At 32.6% G+C, this 14,600-nt stretch overlaps 1 protein-coding gene across 4 annotated transcripts; it reads right to left on the reverse strand.

Moving 5' to 3' along the window:
* Positions 1 to 7,953: 7,953 nt before the first annotated feature.
* On the reverse strand, positions 7,954 to 13,933 carry LOC120079746 (RNA-binding (RRM/RBD/RNP motifs) family protein). 4 transcript variants are annotated; one of them, XM_039034110.2, is made up of 6 exons: positions 13,307 to 13,933; positions 13,070 to 13,202; positions 12,477 to 12,657; positions 11,949 to 11,985; positions 10,179 to 10,470; positions 7,954 to 9,612 (listed from the first exon to the last, which is right to left on the reverse strand). In XM_039034110.2, the coding sequence occupies exons 1-6, from the start codon at positions 13,487 to 13,489 to the stop codon at positions 9,587 to 9,589; spliced, it is 852 nt and encodes a 283-aa protein (XP_038890038.2). In that variant the 5' UTR covers positions 13,490 to 13,933; the 3' UTR covers positions 7,954 to 9,586. The 4 variants fall into 4 exon arrangements, with proteins under 4 accessions (XP_038890038.2, XP_038890039.2, XP_038890037.2 ...); XM_039034111.2 differs by having other exon boundaries at positions 7,954 to 9,592; positions 12,477 to 12,633; positions 13,307 to 13,813; XM_039034109.2 differs by having other exon boundaries at positions 7,954 to 9,592; positions 13,307 to 13,809.
* Positions 13,934 to 14,600: the final 667 nt, after the last annotated feature.

Raw genomic sequence — 14,600 nt, forward strand, 5'->3', positions numbered from 1 at the left:
ATGATTAGGATCAGATCATTTGTAGCATTTTACAACATTTGTAACACCTACAAAGTAGACCATACTCGTAGTGTCACCAGGATAAGGTACCCAGTGTTATCCATATACTACAGACCATTTAGGTTATCACTTAACGCACGATCCACCCTTATGTCGCCACATACATGTTTAAGTTATAACGATAACCATGGATCTTAGTTTATTGGTTTGTGGTTAATGCAACTAAAATATAAAATATTTCATAGACAATGTGAATAAAATATCATATATTATAAATCACTGAATGTTTGTTCATACAAGTGTTTACAAACTACAGGACCCTAGCCAAGGATCAAGTTGGTGATCTTAGTTTGCATCATGACCAAGCTATTGTATATTGTGATAGTTTGAGTGCAATATGCCTAACCAAGGATCAAGTTCATCATGAGAAAACTAAGCACATAGATGTAAGATATCACTTCTTAAGAGGTGAGTAGAGAGAAATTGGTACTGTTGATAACCCTGTTGATATGTTCATCAAACCGGTCCCACAAGGCAAGTTCCAACATTGTTTGGACTTGTTGAATGTTTTGAATTGTTAGTGGTCCCCTTTGTAGGACACTTTGAGGCATGAGGGAGAAGTCTAGGTACGTCTGGCAATATTGATTTATGTTGCATTTGGTATATCTGTTATCTGGGAGAGAATTCAAGTCAAAGTGGAGATTTGTTGGAATGGCTTGAATTTGTTTGTTGGCGCTTCGAACAACCAAGTACGATGGTCTCGCTACCCGGTCAGCGAGCCGAGGTCTAGGAGCAGCGTGCCCTGGTGTGGGTCCATCAAATATTTCATAGACAATGTGAATAAAATATCATATATTATAAATCACAGAATGTTTGTCCATACAAGTGTTTACAAACTACAGGACCCTAGGAGATTTAGGGCATTAACCCCAACACTGTTGACCCCCCTCATAGAATTCAATGTCTCAGACATTAGATGGAGTAGAACGACATTTATTTGCTAATGGAATATCTCCTTTATATAGGCAATGGATTTATCATTGAGAATTGGTAAATTTAACTCAATTTCAAAGAGTCGGGACTCATTTAGCCCCTTTAGCGGATGATGGATTAAGGGAAGAACCTACTTGTTGGAATGCCTTGAATTCGTTTATTGGTGCTTCGAACAACCAAGTACGGGGGTCGCGCTAAAGTAGCAGTTTTGGTTTACCAGGAGGAACAGTTTTGGTTTATGGCAGATCAAGATGCGATCCCTGCTAAAGCAGCAAGGGTTGTGGGTGCCGCTGACGGGTAAGTCAAAGAAAGCTGCCGTGGATGATGAAGAGTGGCAGACTCTTGAGGAGAAGGCTCTTTCGACGATGATGCTATGTTTGGCTGATGACAACATCATCAAGGTCGCAAATGAAGAAACTGCCGCTGGTCTTTGGTTGAAGTTGGAAAGTCTTTACATGAAGAAATCTTTAACCAAGAAGTTATTTCTGAAGAAATGTCTGTATCATCTACGTATGCAAAAAGGTATGTCTCCACGAGACCATCTTGATCAATTAAATAAAATTTTATTAGATCTGCATAACGTAGAGGCTAAGGTTGATGATGAGGATGCTGCTCTAATTTTGTTGACATCTTTGCCCCCGCCGTATGAGACTTTCGTTGGCTCGCATATTGGAGGGAAAGAAACTCTGACCTTAGAAGATACAAAGTCCACGTTGCTTATGAGAGAAGACAGTCAGAATGTAGGAAGTTCAGTTACAGAAAGTCAGGCATCTGGGTTAGCTGCTACAAGGAGCAAGGGACATAGGAATTCAAGTAAGCAGAAGTCGAACCAGAATAAAAAGTCTTCGAAGTCAAAGGGTTCTAGGTCAGATGATATTTGTCACTACTGTAAAGAAAAAGGGCATTGAAAAACCGAATGTCCTAAGATAAAAAGGAATCAAGAAAAGAAGGAAAAGAGTGACAAAAGGGAAGCATCCGCCTCTGTTGCACAAGTTGAGATTGATTCTGAAAAAGTCGAGATCGATTGTGAAGGAGATCTAGCTTTAGTTGTGAATGAACATTCACATTCTGATGATATGTCGGTTCTTGATTATGGGGAATCTTATCATATATTTCCAAATAGAGAGTGGTTCTCAACCTATCAACAAATAGATGGAAGGAATGTTAGCATGGCTAATGGTGCTGTGTGCAAGATAGTTGGAATCGGCTCAGTCAAGATACGAACACATAATGGTGCCTTCTACAATTTAAAAAAGGTTAGGCATGTTCCACTAATGAAGAAGAGTTTGATATCCTTTAGTGTAGTCGATAGCAAGGGTTATAGTTTTAAAGGTAAAGGTGGAGCAATGTATGTCTATAAAGGTTCTGAGGTAGTTCTGAAAGGCATAAAGCGTGGAACACTGTATTTTCTATTAGGTTCCACGATAACAGGTTATGTTGTTGTTGCATTATCGGTCGTTCACAAGGATGATATGACTAAGTTATGGAATATGAGACTTGTTCATATGAGTGAAAAAGGGATGCAAATTTTGCCAAAAAGGGATCTTCTTTGTGGGCACAAGGTGTAGGATTTTGAATTCTGTGAACATTGTGTATTTGGGAAGCTTCATCGCAACAAGTTTCCAAGAGGTGTTCATCGTACAAAAGGGACACTTGATTATATTCATTCAGACTGTTGGGACCTTCCAAAGTTGAATCTATTGGAGGCAGTAGGTATTTTTTGTCTATAATTTTTTATTACTCAAGAATGACTTGGGTTTTGTCTATAATTTAGAGTAGTGCCCTATATAAACTTTCTAACCCTAGAGGCATCGTTTGATGTAATTTTCTGAAAGCATTCTCCCTAATAATATTGTTCTCCCTCTGCTCATGGACGTAGCTAACACATCGTTAGTGAACCACGTATATCTATGTGTCGATCTTCTCTATATTTACGTTCCCTTTTTGTGTTTTTTAATAGTCAATTTCGTAACACTACTGCACACAATAATAATGATGAGTTGTTCAATATTTTAAATGATTTGCAAGGACCAATGAGAGAAAGGGCATATGATGAAGATGAAGAAGACTTGAGATGAAATGCCTGAGAACATTGAACAAAAGGATACTTCAAACATTTTCTAGGAGTTGATGGATGAAGAACGTAACCCGTTATACCCTAGTGGTACAAAATTTTCCTCATTGAACTTCTTAGTGAGTTTGATGCATATTAAGGTTCTCAATAATTGGAGTAACAAATCATTTGATATGTTACTAGAACAAGAAGAGCAGAGAATGTCTCAGTTTCAACCATTATTGTGGGTCGAAATTCCTTCTTCAAGTGTAAAATGAATTGGTATGGTATGATGTAAATTCATTATTGTTTTGTTCATTTTCCGTTGAATGTAAAGAATAAATTTGTTTATTAAATTACAGACGATCGAGAAGGGTGAAAAAGTAGGCCAAGTAGAATTGTTTTACAAAAGTCACTTCTCAGAGAAGGATGGGTGGATAAGCGAAGCCGCCAAAGAAGCATAAGTAAGTTATATTGTATCATATATGCGTAATTTTATATTAATCCTTATATATAATATATAACCTAAAAAACTATTATAAATATAGTTGGCAATGCAAGACGAGATTAGAAAGTCATCACAAGATGGAGTTGAACCAACAACGGAGGAAATTATTTGTGAACGGGTTTTGGGAAAACAATCAGGCCACACTAAAGGTCTTGGATGGAACCCAAAACCCAATTTATTTACATCTTCCTCATAAATTGAGAAAGATATTGGGAATAAGTATGAAAAGCTTGAGGCGGAGGTGACAAGCTTAAAGGAGGAAAATGCCATGTTGAAGTCAGTAGTTTCGGGTTTTCAAGATCAATTGAGTGAAATCACAAGACAGTTAGGTACGCAATAAAAGTAAGGGGATGGACCTTCGAACAACTAGGTACGTTGTGACAACTTTCAGTTCTTGGTTAGTGGATCTAGAAACTTAATTTGGTTGTTGTGTGGCGATCCTGCAGTTATGGTAGCCACTTCAAATACGAGTGTTGTAGTGGATTTAGGAACTTCATTTGTTTTTTTTCTTTTTTTTGTGGCTATCCTACAGTTATGGTAGCCACTTTAAATATGTGTGTTTTAGTGTACTTGTTGATTGTGGTTTAAATGGCATTAGGTGGAACTAGAACACCTTTGTAGCTTGGGGAGGGGGATGTATATATTGTAACTATTTTTGCACTTTAAAGGAACTTGGTACTTGGATTTATTTTTAGGGATCCGAGAGTTGAGTTATATGCTTTTAGGACTATTGAATGACGGGTTTAGCCTTGAAAGAAATTTAGGTGGATTTAGAGGGGAGGGATTCACTTCGACGCTTTCGATGCATTCATTGCTACTTTGTAGTTTAAATGGCGTTCAGGTGAAACTAGGACACGTTCGTAGCTTGAGAGTGGAGGAAGGATGTATATGTTGTAATTGTGTTTTAGATTATCTTGAAGCCTAAATGTGGACTTTAAAGGAACAAGCTCTTGGCTTATTTATAGGGATCTGATAGTTGTGGAGGTTTAAAGGGCGTTTATATATTTGTTTAAGTGAATTTACGACATGCTCGTAATGTGAGGAAAGGGTTTACGTCTTAATTATAATCATTTTAATCAGTTTTTAGATAGTAAAATTTTTGTTTGTGGTGTTCATGTTTTAATTATGAACATTGACAACATGTTTGTAGCTTGAGAGAGGGATCATTCCTCATAACCATTTGAAACATTTTGTTTTTCCTATTTCAGGTTGTTTGTTAAATTCTTAAAGATCATTTTATTTAGATTGCAAGTAGATTTTGTGAGATGATTACTTAGTTTGGTTTAGTATCTCACTTATTTTGGCTTAGGGTATTTTGGCTTAGGGAAGATTAAACTTTTTTTTTTGTATAGGGGATTTGTAAGAAGTTGGAAAAGCACAAATATAATTGTATATATAGCTTTTGTTCGTAAAATTTTATAGCTTGTGTATTGAATATTAGTCTTATTTTTAAATATATAAGCTTACTTTTGTTATATTTATTCTCAATTGATTTGTTTGAAGATTAATTTTTGTTTGTGCATAATTAGGTATTAAGGAAATAAAAAGTTGGTTATTTAAGTGCTACAAAAAAATATATAAAATTATAAACAACTTATGCCGACGCAAATAAACGTGGGCAGAAATCTACATATTGAATTGATTTTTTGTTGTTTAGGACTGTGCTTTTCTCGACGCAAATTGTATTTTGTTGGGAAAAAATATATGCCGACGTAAGCAATTGTGTTTCCAAAAATGGTATTTATGCCGATGAAAATCGTTTTCGTCGGGAAGAACTTCTCCCGACATGGAATGACGACGATTATGCCGATGCAGAAAAATGCATCGGCATAACCTATCCCGACGTTTTTAATACTTTGCCCAACGTTTATTTGCGTGGGAAAATATGAAAATTCTTGTAGTGGTTGTTGTATATAATCTATAAAATTGGGTAATATTTTTTATTATTTTATTTCTCAAGTGTTGATCTCTTATGTATGAAAGTATTTGTGGGTTGTGAATCTTTGTATGATTGATTTGTGTTCTTTTTCCCTCAATTTTATTATAACAAGAGAAGTTGATAAGGGTGGACTGTTTACAAGTCTCGTGGTTTTTACTATTCACATTGAAGGGGTTTTCCACAGATAATTTGTGTGTTATTTGTTTTTAGTCTTATAAAATTTTATGGTTTATTGCTGTCCATCATTGTTTGGTTGATTGTCTTGGAGATGATCCTAGTGGATTGTTTATATATTATGTGGGTCCTATCACGATACATTACTAAAAATATATATACAAGAGGAAGCTATAGAGAGCTCAAAGTGTGAGACAATGAACAGAGACTAGAGAAATACTATTTATACAGACATGCACTTATCTACATTATTTTCCAAAGCAATTTCACTTTTACTTAAAATATTAGAGTGGGAGAAATGGTTGGAAAACCCATGGGGGAAACAGATAAGGGAGAGAGAGTTAATGGTGTGAGAAGAAGAGACTGAGAGTGTTACTTTTTCTCCTTTTATCTTTAAAGTGGGCCTCTTAACTCAAAAGTCAAAAAGGAGAGAGGAAAACAGTGGGTCACAATACAAGTCACACAGCTCACAGGATCTGCTTTCTGAATCAATAAGTGCTTCTAAAACAAAAGAATCATATAATTCAATGGTTCAGATTCAATTTGATCCTTTTGTTTTCCCTTTTATTCGAAAATAGCATCATTATTGCCTCGCTATTTCCAGACTGTGAGGTTCCAAATGAAAGGACTCAGGAAGGAAACTGCTCAAAATTAATTACAACCACACCCAAATGGCAGTTGCTGGATCATCAACTTCACACAGAATCGACATGAATTGAATTCCATTAAAAAAAAAAAAAATCATTAGAATAAGACACCAATTTTAATAACCTATCAGTCTACAAACACTTGAGGGCATGTTTGGCTTGAACTACAAGAGTTGGAAGGAGTTTGTGGCCCACAACTTAAAACCATCAATTTCACGACTTATTAACTCGTTGACGGTAGACTCCATGACTAAACAACTTCATTTCTTATCCCAAAATGTTTCTTAATTCTCTCTAATCAATTAATTGATTTACACATGTCGTTATGAGTGATTTTGGATCGAAAGGTATAATTGACATTTAGAAATGAAAAAGTCAAGAAGAAACATGATACGGGCCAAAAGTGTCAACTTAAAAACCAAAATGGTCCTAGAAAAATGGGTAGGCTTGGACCTTGGCCTTGAGCAAGACCGAGGCTGACCCTTGACAAATTCCTAATGAGGCATATTTTACACGTACCAACCTAAAGTAGCATTTTAGGCCCAAGATATAGTCTAAAAAGACGCTTGATCTCAGTCAAGGTCAGGTCGACCATTGCCAAATGCCTAACGAGAGACATGTTTTACGCATGGCCCAACCCAAAGTAACATTTTAGGCCCAAAATATGGCCTAAGTAAGATGCTCGGCTTCGGCCACCCCTTGTTTTGGTCAGTTATCAAATTATCCTAAGGCGACTTGAAAACCCTAGAGAACACCCTAGGTCAACTTTCTCTATAAATACATCATTATAACTTGATATGAGCTATGCTTTCACACTCTTTCACTATCTGACTTAAGCATCAAGGTGTATGTGGCAAGCACCACACTGATGTACAAGTTTTCTCTTTTGCAGTTCACGTTCTTCTCCCCTTCAAACAAATTAACTATTGATGTGACGTGAAAGTCAAGTGCGTTCTCCCGTAGCCAAAATTTAGCATCAACAACACACACTTAAGGAACAGCTTATTAAATCTTAAAAACATTTTTCATGACTAAATTCTTGTTATACATATTTTTTTTTTAACAAGATACTCGGGAAAGGAGGGATCTGCACCGATTGACACATCCATAGCACCCTCATCATACTCCAAATCCAAATTCTTGCTATACATTAAAAGCACAAAATTACTAAAGTCTCATTTAGTAACTATTTGACTTTTGAAAATTAAGCCTATAAACCTCTTTTACCTCAAATTTTTTTGCTTTGATATGTTTTTTTTACCATTATTTTCAAAAAAACAAGCCAAATTTTGAAAATACTAAAAAAATGGTTTTTAAAACTTTGTTTTTGAAATTTAAAATTTGAAACTTGGCTAAGAATTCAACTCATCTAATTAAAGAAAAGATGCAAACCATTATAAAAAAATTGAGAGAAGAAATACGTTTGATCTTTAAAAAAGAAAAACGAAAAACCAAATAATTAACCAACTAGACCTAAAGTGTTTCAAATTTAAGAGTCTAGAAATATTTTAAATACTTTTCAAGTGTTAAAAACATATTTTTAAATGCTCGAAAATGCTTTCAAGTACTTGAAAAAGTCATTCTAAATAATGCTCAAAAAGACCAACTCATCAGTTCAATAAAAAGAAGAGAATAGAGAGAGCAGAAAGAAAGAAGCAATTAATATTGAGGTACATAGGTTATTCTTCAAGCAGCTGCAAAGGAGCAGCTGATGAAGAACTGAATCTTAGTAGAAGTCCTGACATAAAAGAAAGGATAGTAATTAAAGCATCTAATTACATTACAAACCATGAAAAGACATTAAGAAAAAAAAAAAAAAAAAAGGAAAAAGGCTCTTCTTTTACAGACATAATTAATAAAAAAAAAAAAAAAAGAAAAAGTGTTTCCAAGGTCCCACCTACTCCATGAAGAGAAAGTGCTAACTTGAACACACAGACACATGAAGAAGAGAAGAAGAAGAAGAAGACAGCCAAAGGAAGATGATTGGGGATGACATGAAAGAGGGTAAAATGGGAATAGTGAAGAAATTATGAAAAGGCAACATGGTGAAGAAAGAGAGAAATGAAGTTGACCTAAGTCCTAACCATGGTTGGTTGGTTGGTTGGTTGGTAGGGTTAGTGTGAAAGAAGAAGCCAAAGGGAACCCAAATATCTCCCAAGGGCTAACATGCAAAATGCTTATTTTGAGACTTCCAATATCCATTAATGGAATCTCAAAATCATGACATGCTTAAACCCTAATCCCTAATTAATTTCTAATTATGAAACCTAAATGCACCAAAAAAAAAAAAAAGTTAAACCAAAAAGCAATATTTGTGCTTTGGTTTACCAAAAATAAACATGGTTGTAAACTCCCATAAGTTCAACCACGATTGTTGGTGAAAATTTTAATTACAAGAAATAACTAATGTGCTAAGGGTTAATTAATCAAAGAGATTTAGTATTATTCCCCAAACCAAAGGGAAATAATATGTCAACTAAATTAATTGGGTAAAAAAAAAAAAATTCCACTAAACTAAAGAGGAAAAATTTAAAGATTGGTGATTGGTCCTAATCTTTGAAAAAACTACTACTATTTTAAGACAAAGGTAGGGGCAGCCCTTGCCCCCACCAATTTCTTGAAAAGTTCTCCATCTAATTACTCCCTAATTGAAATTTAATTACAATGATGATTAGAAAAATATTACCCTTTTTTCAGTCCAATTTTTTCAAAGTGATGGAATTGAGAAAAAGGAGGGTGTGGTATTTAGAATAAAATATACAATGATTTTTTTTTTTTTTGGGAAAAATGTTTTTCATTTTTGTTATATCCTTAAAGTCTTTCCTAGGCTTTGAAGATTAAAAAACAAAAGTTATGTGCAAATTTCACCAACTTAAAGGCCAATTCCCTTGATGACCTAAATTGGTTTTTTTTTTTTTTTTTTTTTTCACAAAGTGGGTTTTGGTTCTCTTGATAAAAGGAACCACTTTCACCCTTCTTTTTCTCTAAACCCTAATTAATATGATTAATAAAAAAAAAATAGAAATGCATGATTTTTGCTCCAATTTTGGAGGGGTGAGATTTGGTATGGTTGGATTGAGGAAGCCCCTATGGAGGGCTCGGATTGGCCTGTAAAGGCATGAGTTAGAGAGAAAGAGATTGACTTAACCATGGTTAGGGCGAAGGCTGAGTTGAATTTAAGTGATGAGTGAGGGGACAAATTTGAAGGAATTTTGAAGATGATGAGATTTGTTGTCTCTAGCGATGTGGGATTGGTGCAGGAAGAGCCATGGTCACGCCTGTGGAATAGCAAAAAACACTGTCAAAGATATTAGTATGTCTTTCTTTCACATTTTTCCCAACTTAAATTTAAAAAAAAAAAAAAAAAAAAAAAAAAAAAAAAAAAAAAACTCAATATATTTACTTATTAGATGATTTCTTGAGTTATTGGATGTATAAATACAACCAATAGTTAGATGATACGACATAATACTTAACGAGTTGAGGGAAAAAGAAAAGTTTAGTCAGTTATTTTTAGAAATTTATGAAAGCCTTAGCCTATTAACATTTATTTTCTAATTTCTTAAAATGTATCCTAATTCTTTTTCTAATCATTCTTCCAAGCAATTAGAATTAACCCTAAGTGTAAAATCAATTTTTTGATATCTGAATTGCATGTTAAGTTTTGAGAATTAAAAAAAAAAAAAAAGTAAAGAAATTGAGAGAGTGCAAACAAAATGGTAATCTTGCTAAAATCTTTATTTTATATTTTCTGTTTTTGAAGAATAAACTCTATTCATTTTTATATGTTTACTTATTTTTTTTATTTTTCAATCGAAAATGTTGATACATAGAAACAAATAATTATCAAACGGGTAAACAAACCTGATGGCAAGGTGGGGGGCGTGGGAGGCAGAGACATAGGAGGAGCAGCATAATGCTGAGAGAAAGTTGTTGCAGCACTTGAATTAATCGCCGTCGAGTACTGAAACAGATGGTGAGGGTACTGAACCCCATACCCGTGCTGCCCTGAACCACCGCCACCGCTGCCTTCCCCGAATTGGAAATAAGGGTAGAATGCCGCTGCTGCTGCCGCCGCTCCGCTCAATATGCCGCCGGGACCCGTACCGTACATTGGGTACTGTGCAGTTGCCCCGCCGTACACATTGTAATAGCTCTGAAAATTTAATCCAGAAAAACCCAAAACATAAATAATAATAAACCCTTCCCATTTTCATTCACATTTTTTTTAAGCTTATGTCCATGATAATTGATAATATTTCATATTCATGAATAAAAATTCAGCCGTTTAATGTGTGTTTTTTTACTAAAATATAAAGGAGACATTTGGGATAAAGAATTAGTTGTTATAGTCCTAATTTATTATAGTTAGGTTATAATGTTTTGTACTTAGAATGTAGATTATTTTCGTTTATATCATAATAGTATGTGTTTAAGGTGTAAACTATTTTAGTTTGAGAAGTAAATAATAAAAATTGTAGCAAAGAATAAAAAATTGATACATGTAATATAGTAAAAACTGTACCAAATAGTAAATGTTGTAGCAAATGAGGGTTCTGAAATAATATTGAATGTAGTTAATTGAGGGTTTTGAAATGATATTTAAGTGGTTATTATACTCTTAAAATAATTTTTGCCCCAAACGTCTCCAAAATTTCAAATAAATAATAAGTGGTGTCTAGATTATATCAAACTCCATGCAATCACAAAGAAATATATATATATATATATAAAAGTCAATACAAGTTAATGATTACGTCCAGCCTAATCACATGCATCTCATTTCAATACAAAGTAAACAAGGTAAATATATATATATATATATTATGAAATACTTGAATGCATTTCGAATATTACCTATTTTTGTGCATCATTTTTTACTATTCACATCTAAAAAAATTTTTAAAAACAAGTTATAAATTATGATTAAATAATTTAATAAAATACGCAAAGATTAGTGGGAAAATAAATGTAAAATATTTTTCTCTTCTATTTGAAATGGTGGGCTTGGAGAAGGCAGTTTCATGGTTATGTGCATGAAAGAACGTGTAAAACGAAAACTGTAACAATGACCCATAAAATAAAATAAAAAAAAAAAAAAAATGTAACTAAAGTGATTTACTGTTACAGAATATTAAATGAAGAAACAAAAACTGTCGGATAAAACGACAAGAGAAGGAACATCAGATTGGTTCTCTCTAACTTTCACTTTTTCAACAGTTTGACCACAAATTATGTACACATTCTTCATTTCAATTCACTTCCAATTATAGCATTCTCCACTCCCAAACCAATATTACAATTTGGGTAGGAAAATTATTTTAAATGGTAAAATTACTGAAAATATTTATAGAATATAGTAAAATTTCAGAACTATGAATGATAGACGTTGATAGACACTGATAGAAATTTATCAGTGTCTAACAACATGGATCATTGATAGTTTTAAATTTTTGCTATATTTTGTAAATATTTTGATTTATTTTTTTATATTCAAAAGTGACCCATTTTTTTTTACTATCTTTCTTCAACAAAACCCTTTTATTATTACTATTATTTATTTATTTATTTCTTCCCAATAACTATTCCATTTTATTTTTTAATTTAAAGATAAAAGGATAAGTTTGTACAAACCGTGGGGTAAGTGTAGTCGGGCGAATAGGAAGAGTACCTAAAAAAAACACCAAGAATAATAAATTAATTAACAAGAAATTTTTAGGATAATTATTTTAAATAATAAAACTACTTAAAATACTTTCAACTACAACAAAATGTGATCGATTTTGATAGATAATGAAAATTTGTTATATTTATCAATTTTCTTTATTTAAAAAGAAGTAAAATTTTGAACTACCCAATTAATGAATGTAGATAGATACATGCAATGGCATGCATGCAGTAAATTGAATGCATAAATAAGATGAAAATAAAATGAGTAGTAACTTAAAGAGGAAACAATATGAAATAATTTAGAGTGATTAAGAAGGGAAAAAAAAAAGACTTTATTGTTAGTCATAAAGTAAAGTGAAGAAATGAGTTGGCAAGTCACGTTGTAGAGAGAGAAAAAATAAACAAAAGTATAAAATTATTAAATAGAGAATTTTTCTTTTTTTTTAAAAAAAAAAAAAAAAAAAAAAGAAAAGAAAAGAAAAGAAAAATTACCCATAGAGATTGTAAGGGATCCCTTGGTGGATAGCATAATGAGGGAAAGTTGTTGGTGAATGAAAAGCTGATCCAACATTCCCTCCAAAACCAGTCTGGAAATTTGAGCTCAATACCCTAAAATTTCTTCCTCCTACTCCTCCTCCTCCTCCTCCTCCTGTCAATTCCCATTTCTTTTTCTCTTTAAAACACAAATTTTAAACACATCAAAAACAAATCAACCATACTTACATATATATTCTTATAACTTATGTTTCACAATTCCAAACATCAAATCATTTCATTTTTTAGTTGTTATCCACTTAGGTTAATAATAATTAAGACTAATAATTTAGCGTATAACAACATTTTTAATAAATTATAGATATAGTAAAATTTATCAGTGATAGCTTATAGGAATATGGTCTAGTCTATAAGTGATTGATTCTCAGAGTTGGATCTAAATTTTTTTATATTCGTAATTTTTTTTTTGTATGTTGTGCTATATTTGCAAATATTTAGAGTTGTTTACTATGAAAGAAAAGAAAAGAAAAATAAGAATCAAATGGTTACCAAATGAAATAATGGGTAGATCTAAGTGTAGTAGAATATACCGTGTTTAGGCGTGGAAGGTTTGGATCTTTGAACACCAAGAGAAGCAAGATTGCAATTGGCTCGTCGGCCATCGATGACCGGAGCGGCATCAACGCAAGCTCTCATGGCGGCATCGGGTTCTCGAAACGTGACCTGTAAAAAGAAAAAAGAAAAAAGAAAAAAAAGGAAAACCCTTAGTTACGAGAAAGAAGGGGAAATAAAAGAAAAAGAAATAAGAAGGAAAGAAAGAAGAGTACAAATCCATAGCCTTTGGATCGACCAGTGGCCTTGTCAGTAATAACAACAGCCTCCAAGATATCACCAAATTGTTCAAAGTATTTCTTCATAGTGTCTTTGTGAGTTTCCCAAGCCAACCCACCAACAAATACCTTAGTATAAGTGGTATCACCAAATTGACTTGCCAAATTAGAAGGAGTCATGATCTTCAAAATTTAAAAAGAAACCCAAAAAAAAACAAAAAACAGAAATCTTTGCAAGATCAGATTCTTAAATCCCACAAACTATTTCCTAAATTTGTGTCAAGATTTCGTGTTTGAAAGGGTTAGATCAAGAGAGATGGAATGAGGAATAGGATGAGAAAGAAGAAGATGAAGAAGAAGAAGAAGAAGAAGAAGAGAGATAGAGAATTAGGTCACAGATGAAAACAAAAGGAAGAAAGTGAAATGAGAGATGGCTAAGGGAAGGAGGGAAGGGAAAGCAAAAGTTTACATACCAAAAAATAATTAAAATGGAAAATTTTAATTAAATTAAACTATTTTTATTTTATTTATTTGTTAAAGTGGAAAGAAAGAATCGAGAAGGGGGAGGCAAGAAAGACCCTCTTGTAATACGGACGTGAAAATTATATTCAGACAAGAGAGCCCACCATTTTTTCTTTTTCCTCTTTTTTCTTATTTCTTTTGCCTTAATTATATCATTTTACTCTTCATTCTTTTTATAATTTATTTTAATTCAAATTTCTCAATCAGTTTTTTCCACTTAAAAAAAACTACCATTTTCGTCCTTATATTTAATTTTGATCTCTATATTTTTAATTCTCCAATTTTAGTAATATGTACTTTAAAAAATTTTAAATTTAGTCCCTCAAAATTAATTGGGAGATTCTAAAATATAGAAAAAAAATAAGTGAAATTATTTACACGAAATAGTAAAAATTTAATCTTCTTTGATAGAGATTGATAGAGTCTAATAGATGTCTATCAATGTCTATATAGAAACTAATAGAAGTATAGACACTGGTAAAAGTCTATAAGTATCTATCAGTGATAGAAACTGATAGAAGTCTATTAGTGATAGACTATCAGTATCTATCAATATTTTTTTGCTATTTCTGTAAATAATTTGACATTTTTTCTATATGTGAAAATTTTTCAAGTTAATTTATATAGAAATTGGTTAGATAGTAATAATAATTTTCATGCAAAGAGATATAATATGTAATTCGTTTTTAAATTTTATAGTAAAAATGCTAATAGATAATAAAAAAAAAAATTAAAAATCAATAATAAAATAGCATTGCAAATTAAGTTT

This window comes from Benincasa hispida, chromosome 6 (genome assembly GCF_027475165.1).
Source record: "Benincasa hispida cultivar pf3 chromosome 6, pf3_genome.v1.1, whole genome shotgun sequence".
NCBI lineage: Eukaryota > Viridiplantae > Streptophyta > Magnoliopsida > Cucurbitales > Cucurbitaceae > Benincasa > Benincasa hispida.